The sequence below is a fragment of the Dipodomys merriami genome, unplaced genomic scaffold, assembly GCF_024711535.1.
Source record: "Dipodomys merriami isolate MVZ:Mamm:240054 unplaced genomic scaffold, mDipMer1.0.p SCAF_6, whole genome shotgun sequence".
NCBI classification, from domain to species: domain Eukaryota; kingdom Metazoa; phylum Chordata; class Mammalia; order Rodentia; family Heteromyidae; genus Dipodomys; species Dipodomys merriami.
Window position 1 is genome coordinate 65,676,026 of NW_027206179.1, and position 9,882 is coordinate 65,685,907.

Genomic DNA, 9,882 nt, shown 5'->3' on the forward strand with positions numbered 1-9,882 from the left:
ATCTATCATACATTTTATCATACATTTTATACCTATCATTTTATACCTATACATACATTTTATACCTATAGCATATTGAGCCATACCATAAATAATACATTTCAAGCCGGGCGCTGGTGGCTCACGCCTGTAATCCTAGCTACTCAGGAGGCTGAGATCTGAGGATCGCGGTTCAAAGCCAGCCCGGGCAGGAGAGACCATGAGACTCCTATCTCCAATAAACCACCAGAAAACCGGAAGTGGCGCTGTAGCTCAAGTGGTAGAGTGCTCGCCTTGAGCTGAAGAGCTGAGGGACAGCGCCCAGGCCTGGAGTTCAAGCCCCATGACCGACAAAAAAAAAAATAATAATAATAATAATAATAATACATTTCAAATTCCTTTATTAGCCTGTGTATTTATAAATGGCCAAGACAATGTTTGATTCATTTCTATATTCCCTAACAGTTAACAAAACACTTGGCATAAAAATATTCAATAAAAGTTTGAATACAACTATGTTTGATAATACATGCATTGAGATGCATTCACACATAAACTGATTATAAGGATGGTATACTTAGGGGAGGAAACTAAAGGCGCAACTCCTCTGAATGATGGGAGAGGGGAAAATGAAGGAAGGGGTGACGATGACCAAGAAGCATTGTACTCATAACCTGACTTATGGAATTTGAACCCCTTTGTACAATTACTTAATAATAACAGCAACAATAATAAATTTAAAGATAAGTACTATAATTAAATTAATCTCTCTAGTCTGGGCTCACAGCACATCACAAAAAAACTAAACAGACTATACTATTTAGTCACTGAAGAATATGCCACCTGCAGAAAATATGTGACTTCCAGAGAACAATTATTTTTTAACAATTTTTTTTGGGGGGGTCCAATTGTGGGGCCTGAACTCTGGGCCTGGGCGCTGTCCCTCAGCTCTTCACCTCAAGGCTAATGCTCTACCACTTCAGCCACAGCACCACTTCCGGCTTTTTTCTTTTTGCTTATGTGGTGCTGAGGAATCAAACCCAGGGCCTCATGCATACAGGGCAAATGCTCTACCACTGAGCTACCTTTCCAGCCCCAGAGAACAATTTTTTTTTAACTGCTTCCCCAGTCACAGGTCCAGAGCTTGGTTTGGGGGACCCAGCCAGGATGCCCTCAACTTGGCTGATAACAAGAATCACCTCAGGCCCAGCTGTCCCACTCCTAGTAGCTACAACTCAAGAAGGCCCACTAACAGTATAGGCCATTGCTACAGAAGTATAGGCTATAAACACTGGCAGTGTCCCTATGGTACTGCCTCTGTAAGCACACAGACAGAACACAACAACAGTGAGGCAATGGTGGAATTCACCTAATTTCAAAGGATGTCTTGGATAGCATGAAAGCCCTACAATGACTTGTGGTGACACTGTCCTCATTAGGACAATGCCAAACACTATAGACCTTTAAGCCACTAGTATGCACCTTTGGCCTGGAAAAGCAGCAGATAACAGGCTCCAACCAGTAAAAGCTACTTGAACAGATGGGAGCCCAGAACTACAAGGTTGGGGCTGCCAAGAAGCCTTGGGGGACCCAACATACACATACATACATACACATATATACATATTCTCTCTCTCTCTCCCCCTCTCTCCCTCTCTCCCTCTCTCTCCCTCTCTCTCCCTCTCTCTCCCTCTCTCTCTCTCTCTCTCTCTCTCTCTCTCTCTCTCTCTCTCTCTCTCTCTCTCTCTCAGGAATCAAGAAGGATTATTCCCCAGTTTAAAGACTTTTCCCTGTCAGGTTGTAGACTTAGGACAAGTTACCCTTTTGAGAATGACTATCTTGTAACTGCTCCACCACTGAATTCTGGACTCAAATAATTTGTTAACTTCACAAGCTGGGGCAGGGGACTAAAGATGGACTTAACACAGAATGAAACATTCTTCCAGTTAGTTCACCAATGTGTGCTTTAGATGAGATTTGACCATGGACTTTTAAGTTGATAAAGGAATGAACTAAAACTTTCAGGACTTAACCCGGTGTCAGTGGCTCCCATCTGCTCAGGAGGCTGAGTGAGATCTGAGGACTACAGTTCAAAGCCAGCCCAGACAGAAAGTCTGTGAGGTTCTTATCTCCAATAAAGCACCAAAAAAGCCAAAAGTGAAGCGGTAGAGCACTAGCCTTGAGCACAAAAGCCCAGGGACAGTGCCAGGACCAACACACACAGAATGAATATATTTCATATAAAGAAGGTCACGAAGGTCATGAATTTGGAGGCTCAGTGGCAGGATGATTGACTGGAATGAATTCCTTAGAGTTTCTAACCCATAATTCACAGTACTGGGAGGTAGGATCTAATAAGAGGTGGGTCAACAAGGGTTCTGCCCTTATGAACAAATTAATGTTATTACTTAAACACTGAATTAGTTAACTCTGAATTTATAAAGCCAAATCTGAGAGCATCCTTATGCATTTTTTTTTTTTTTGGTCGTGGGGATTGAACTCTGGGCCTGGGCCTGGGCTCTGTCCCTGAGCTCTTCAGCTCAAAGCTATCGCTCTTCCACTTGGGCTACAGTGCCACCTCGGGTTTTCTGGTGGTTTATTAGAGATAAGAATCTCAGGGCTGGGAAGGTGGCTCAGTGGTAGAGCGCTTGCCTTGCAAGCATGAGGCCCTGGGTTCGATTCCTCAGCACCACATAAGCAAAAAGAAAAAAGCCGGAAGTGGCACTGTGGCTCAAGTGGTAGAGCGCTAGCCTTGAGCTGAAGAGCTAAGGGACAGCGCTCAGGCCCAGAGTTCAGGCCCCACGACCGGACCCAAAAAAAAAAAAAAAGAATCTCGGACTTTCCTGCTAGGGCTGGCTCTAAACCATGATCCTCAGATGTCAGCCTCCTTAGTAGCTAGGATTACTTGAGTGAGCCACCGGTGCCCAGTCTTGTGCATGCTTTTTTTATTTTGGTCAGTTATGGAGCTTGAACTAAGGGCTGGGGCATGCCCCTGAGCATAAAGCTGGGCACTAGCACTATACCACTTTGAGTCAAAGCACCACTTCCAGTTTTCTGGGGTTTATTGGATATAAAGAGTCTCATGGACTTTCCTGCCCTTGCTGGCTCTGAACTGTGAGCCTCAGATCTCAGACTCAGTAGCAAGGATCTCAGATCTCAGTAGCTAGGATTATTGGCATGAGACACCAGCACCCAGAATCGTTGTGCTCTTATTTATACTTTCTTGCTTGTCTGCCATGGAATGAGGCAACATGAAGGCCCGCTCCAGACACTAGCACCTTGATATTGAACGTCCCAGTCAACAGAACAGTGAGAAATACATTTCTTTACAAATTATTCAGTCTATGGTATTGTGTTCTAGCAACAGAAAACAGACTGACAGCAGTTTCTACAAGTACCTCAACAAAAAGTCTAAAAACAAGCCCAATGCTGCTGGCTACACCTGTAATCCCAGCTACAAAAGAGGCTGAGATTTGAGGATTCTAATTCAAAGCCAACCTAGGCAAGAATGTCTATGAGACATCTCCAATTATCCAGTAAAAAGCCAGATATGGAAGAGTAACAAGTGGTAGAGCATCAGACTTGAATAAAACACCGAGGGAGAGTGAAAGGCCCAGAATTAAAGCCATAATACCAGCACACACAAAAAAAGAATCTAAACACTCGTAACATAAATATACAAGACATCATGAAGGTCAAACAGAATACTTCTACAGGCTATCTAGTTTATTACTATCTAGTTTATTACATACCAGGTGGGCTAATGACTTTCAGCTCAAAATCCTTACATTTAAAATGATGGTCAAGAACTTGGAATATGGTTTGGTGGTAGAGTGCTTGCCTAGCATGCACGAAGCCCTGGGTTCAATTCTGTAGTAAATCATAAAAAGAAATAGCACTGTGGCTCAAGTGGTAGAATGCTATCCTTGAGCAAAAGCAACTCAGGGACAGTACCCAGGCCCTCCCTGAGTTCAAGCCCCAGGACTGGCAAAAAACAAACAAAATAAATGACAGTCAAAAAAATAAAAGGAAATTGCTTTAATGATAATATAAAAATCAGGTTAGCAGCCGGGTGCTGGTGGCTCACACCTGTAATCCTAGCTATTCATGAGTCTAAGATCTGAGGATCCAGGTTCAAAGCCAGCCCAGGCAGGAAAGTCCATGAGACTCATCTCCAATAAACCACTCAGAAAACCGGAAGTAGCACTGTGGCTCAAATGGGAGAGCGCTAGCCTTAGCTGAAGAGCAGAGGGACAATGCCCAGAGTTCAAGCCCCACAAGTGACCAAAAAAAAAAAAAAAATCAGGTTAGCAGAGTAAAATTTTAAAGTGTGTGTGTGTGTGTGTGTGTGTGTGTGTGTGTGTGTGTGTGTGTGTGTGTGTGTGTGTGTGTGTGTGTGTGTGTGTGTGTGTGTGTGTGTGTGTGTGTGTGTGTGTGTGTGTGTGTGTGTGTGTGTGTGTGTGTGTGTGTGTGTGTGTGTGTGTGTGTACACTGATGCTTGAACTCAGGAACTGGGTGCTGTCCCTGAGCTTTTGTGTTCAAGGCTAGCCCTCTTACCACTTGAGCTACAGCTCCACTTCCAACTTTTCTGGGGGGATTAAAAGATAAAAGAGTCTCATGGGTTTTTCTGCCCAGGCTGGTTTGGAATCCTCAGATCTCAGCCTCCTAGTTAGCTAGGATACCAGGTGTGAGCTACCATGCCCAACTTAATGTTCTTCTAAAAGCATTATTCAGAATGTATTGTCTGAATTGCTGAACATAATCTGTAAATTAAGCTTAATTTTTAAAAATGTAGTACAGGGCTGGGAAGGTGGCTCAGTGGTAGAGCGCTTGCCTTGCACGCCTGAGGCCCTGGGTTCGATTCCTCAGCACCACATAAGCAAAAAGAAAAAAAAGCCAGAAGTGGCGCTGTGGCTCAAGTGGTAGAGTGCTAGCCTTGAGCTGAAGAGCTGAGGGACAGCACCCAGGCCCAGAGTCAGGCCCCACGACCGGACCCCAAAAAAAAAAATGTAGTACAGCCAGGCACACTGGTGGCTCACACCTGTAATCCTAGCTACTCAGGAAGCTGAGATTTGAGGACTATGGTTCAAAGCTTACCGGAGCAACAAAGTCCGTGACTCTTACCTCCAATAATCTACTCAAGAGTTCAAACCTCAGTACTGGCAAAAAAAAAAGGAGATAGTATGAACATATGAAAGCTAATAATAAGTAAACCAGGTGTAAAAATTCAGAACTGGGGGCTGGGAAGGTGGCTCAGTGGTAGAGCGCTTGCCTTGCATGCATGAGGCCCTGGGTTCGATTCCTCAGCACCACATAAGCAAAAAGAAACAAGCCAGAAGTGGCACTGTGGCTCAGTGGTAGAGTGCTAGCCTTGAGGTAAAGAGCTGAGGGACAGCGCCCAGGCCCAGAGTTCAGGCCCCACGACCGGACCCAAAAAAATGATAAATAAAATTTTAAAAAAATTCAGAACTGTCTTTAATCTCCAATACCATCATCTTCCCACATTCATGATCAACTTTACACTTATAATATGAAACATTCATGCGTATGTGCACTGGTCCTGAAATTTGAACTCAGGAGAGTGGGTGCTGTCCTCAAGGCTGGCTGGCACTCTACCACTTGAGCCACATCTCCACTTCTGGTTTTGTTTGTCTGGGGTTTATTTGGGGTGGGGGGAGGGTTCATGTTGGATTGTTGGGGGGGGGCTCTTGTGGGGTTTTTTGATGGTTAATTGAAGGTAAGAGTCTCACTGAACCCTGATCCTCAGATCTCAGCTTCCTGAGTAGCTAAGATTACAGGTGTGAGCCACAGGTGGTGGGGACTATACAATAATTTTATCCTAGCTAGGAATCACAATCTGTTATTTCTGAAATATCAAGAAGCTTGCCAAATTAAACCAAGCACTGGAGTTTAAATTTTCTATTTAAATAAAGCAACAATTAGAAACCTAAGTGTTCGTTTTAAATACTTCCCTAGCATTAACTGTCCCACCTTTGAGCCATTGCTTTTTTCCTCTAGCTACTGTGTGCTTCGCTAGTTTTACCATCTTCACCAGTTTAAATCCTTTCCTATGTTTCATGTCAGAACTACTTTTCTTTTTTTTGGTCGGTGGTGCAACTTAAACTCTGGGCCTGGACGCTGTCCCTCAGCTCTTCAGCTCAAGGCAAGAGCTCTACCACTTGAGCCACAGCGCCACCTCCGGTTTTCTGGTGGTTTACTGGAGATAAGAGTCTCATGTAGGGCTGGGAAGGTGGTTCAGTGGTAGAGCGCCTGCCTTGCATGCATGAGGCCCTGGGTTCGATTCCTCAGCACCACATAAGCAAAAAGAAAAAAGCCAGAAGTGGCACTGTGGCTCAAGTGGTAGAGCGCTAGCCTAGAGCTAAGGGACAGCGCCCAGGCCCAGAGTTCAGGCGCCACAACAGGACCCCCCCCCAAAAAAAATGCTATAAAAAAGAAAGATCATCTATTATATTGAATACTAACCAGCATCAAATTTTTTTTAGGGGGGAGTATTAGGATTTGATCTCAAGACTTGACAATTGCACTTTTCACTAGTTATTTTGAAAATAGTCTAGCAAACTTCTCTCGATTTGAGAAAGCAAAAAAAAATCTCAAGTCTCCTGAATAACTTAAGATTACAGGAGGGAGCCGCAAGCGCTTGGCTCGAACATCCTTAAATTGAGAAATGTACCTTGAAAACAACAAAGCTGCTTTTCAAAAAGGTTAAATTCCATCCAGGTATGGTTGGCTGTTATTCTAACTACTCAGGAGACTGAGATCTGGGGATCACTGTTAGAAGCCAGCCTGGGCAGAAAAGTCCATGAGACTCCAATAAACCACCAAAAAAGCTCAAAGTGAAGCTGTGGCCCAAGTGGTAGACCTCTAGCCTTGAGCAAAAAAGCTCAGGAACAGTGCCCAGGCCCTGAGTTCAAGCTCCAGCAACAACACAAAACCCTTTTGTTGTTGTTGTTGTTGTTAAACAAAACACTAGAATATTGAAATGTCTTTTTTTCTTTTCTTTTCCTTTCTTTTTTTTTTTTTTTTGTGGGTCATAGGGCTTAAACTCAGTCTTGGCACTGTCCTTGAGCTTTTTCCACTCAAGCCTAGAGCTCTACCATTTTGAACCACAGCTCCAGTTCCGGTTTTCTTGAGGTTCATTGGAGATAGAAGTCCCAGGACTTTCCTGCCCAGGCTGGCTGGGCAGGAGATCCTCAGATCTCAGCCTCCTCAGTAGGTAGGATTACAGGCCAAAGTCACCAGCACCTGGCTACAAGTTAATTTTCTAAGCTATCTGTCTTATCAAATGTATCTGCTTTGCAGTGAAGTCAAGCCCTTTGAGCTACAAAGGTAGAGGCCCTTCTCCAGCCTATCCAAGGATATAAGTTCTGGACCTTGCACCACAAAACAAGGTCAAGTCCATCACTCCAAAGGAAGTACCATCTTTTGCAAGGTCAAGTTTATCATTCCAAAAGAAATACAATCTTTGAGAAGGGAGGAGATGTATGGATCAAGTGCTGTGTTTAAACAGGATAAGAAAAAAGTTCTGCCTATCATTATTTCAAGATCTAGAGGCCATTCAGAACGCATTTGGTTAGAAACGATTTATAAGAAACAAAAGAGCAAAATGTGGGACCTCCGTACTCTTTGAAGGACAGATGACAGTTACAAAATCCAGTCACAGCTAAATGACAAATGCCAGGCTTTATCAACTGCCTAAGACTATATAAAACAGCCTTACCCGGCGCAATCGCACACAAACGCGTGCCGAAGCACAATGAAGCTTTTCAAGGTACAACGTTCAGTGTGACTGCTTCGAAGTTGTGGGACACGAGACAGATACCTACTGACACCGGTTAACTTGGTCTAAACTTTCAGGAAACTATGTTGAAATGCAAAGCAAGTCTTGTGAAATTCCTAAACTCTCTAAGTTCCCACTCCCTGCTCATCCTTAGAAAGCAATGCCCTACCTGGAAAACCTTTCGCTCCCCCAGAGCCTTCAACTTTTTTTTTTTTTTCCATTTTTAATCAACTCCGGCAAGTCCTAAGCCTGACCCTCACCTCCCCCCACACACACCCCTACACACACACACACGCGCGCGCGCGAGAACCTCAGCGCACGGTAGATACCACTCCACACGAACACGCAAAACACATGTGCTCGCAAACCCGGCCCCTCTGCACACACACACACACACACACACACACACACACACCCCGGATCTGCACACACACACACACACACACACACACACACACACACACACACACACACACACACACACACACACACACACACACACACACACACACACACACACACCCCGGAAACGGCGCCCCTTTTTTCCACACTCGGCAGGCCACAGCCCATCCCCCGGCCTTCCAGCCCCCCCCCGCCACTCCCAGCACCCCAGTCCACCCACCCACGTTCCCCGGGGAACCCAGCCTCCTCTGGCTCCCGGGCTCGCCAAAGGCAGCGGAGAAGGCCAGCAGGAAGAAGGAAGGAAGGAAGGAAGGCAGGCAGGCAGGCAGGCTGGCTCGGACCGGGCCTAGGCCTCTCCTACAACCCGGCGCAGGGCCGGGGGGGGGGGGGGGGAAGGGAGGGGGAGAAACTCGCGGGCCGGGCTCGGTTCCCACCAGCAGTCAGGCAGGGCCTCATCCGGCCCAGGCCTTTCCCCCCCACCCCGGCGCCGCGCCCCGAGGCCGACCGGGCCCTTCCCCGCCCCGGCCACACAACTCACTGGCTAGCCGCGGTCCATCGAGTCCCCCGCTGCTGCCTCCTCCAACGCCGGCCGCGGCGGCCGCCCCCGGACCCCCCAGGTCCGGCTTCTTGGGTCCCGGGGGCGGGCCGGCTCCCCCTCCTGGCCCGGCTCCCGGCGGGAAGCCGGCCCCCGGCGCCCCGGCCAGAGCCAGGGGGACGCTGTTGCTATGGAGGCTGAGGCCCGGGGCGGCCCCGGCGGCCGGGTCCTCATGCAGGAACTGACACTCCTCCCCGTAGAAGCAAGTCTTGTCCTTGGCGTAGTAGCGGCAGTACTTCAGCTTCACTCCCGCCGCCGCCGCCGCCGCCGCCGCCGCCGCCGCAGCCGGCCCGCCGGGGACACCCCCGACCCCCGGCGGGGCCGCCGCCGCCAGCGAGGACGAGGGAGAGGAGGCGGCGGCCGAGGGGGGCGGGAGGCCGCCGCCACTGTTCATGGCACCGCCGCAGCCTCGGCCGCCGCCAACGCCGCCGCCAAGGCCACCATAGACGGGGGAGGGAAGGCAGACGCGGCCGAGGCCCGCGACGCGGCTGGGCGGGCGGGTCGTCCCGCAGCGGGAGCCGGAGCCGCCCGGGGAGAGGGGGAGGGGAGAGGGGAGGAGGGGGCTGGAGGGGGGGGAGAGCCGGGATTCTCTCGCTCACTCACTCGCTCCTTCTCTTCTCTTAAAGGGGCCGCGCGGGACGACGGACGGGGTGGGCGCACGGGCCCAGACGGCGCCTTGATGGGCGCGGGCCTGAGAGAGCCAGGAGAGGCGGCGGCCGGCCAGCGGGCGGGAAGGACGGAGGGGCCGGTTTATTTTTAAATTCTGCCTCCACTCGCTCCCTCGCGCTCGGGTTCCTCCGAGTTGTTTATTCCATTTTCCTCTTCCTGAGACGGCCGTCGCCGCTGCGCCTGCGCGCGGGGCGCGGTGGCTTGTGGGTAGGGAGAGCGCGTTGAGGGATAGGAGGGGGGGAGTGGAGGGGTAGGAGGGGGAGAAGGGGGGGAGGAGAAGAGCCGGTTCTCCCGTCCCGCCCTCCCCCCCCCACCCCGGGGGGCGTCCGCGAGCCGACCGCCGGTGTTCAAGGCGCCTCGGTCCCGGGCGACGTCGGGTGGCCTCACGAGACCAGCTACCTATCCCCGCCGTAGGTTCGCCTCTCTCACCAGGTGTCAC

At 49.1% G+C, this 9,882-nt stretch overlaps 1 protein-coding gene across 3 annotated transcripts in view; it reads right to left on the reverse strand.

Annotated features, from left to right (window-relative positions):
* Pan3 (poly(A) specific ribonuclease subunit PAN3) overlaps window positions 1–9,605 on the reverse strand; it is a 147,008-nt gene extending 137,403 nt beyond the window's left edge. For all 3 annotated transcript variants that reach the window (XM_070003058.1, XM_070003057.1, XM_070003056.1), the window contains exon 1: window positions 8,718–9,605. In XM_070003058.1, coding sequence (XP_069859159.1) covers window positions 8,718–9,168 — 451 coding nt within the window. In that variant the 5' untranslated portion in view covers window positions 9,169–9,605. The remainder of the gene's footprint in view (window positions 1–8,717) is intronic.
* Between the last annotated feature and the right edge of the window lie 277 nt (window positions 9,606–9,882).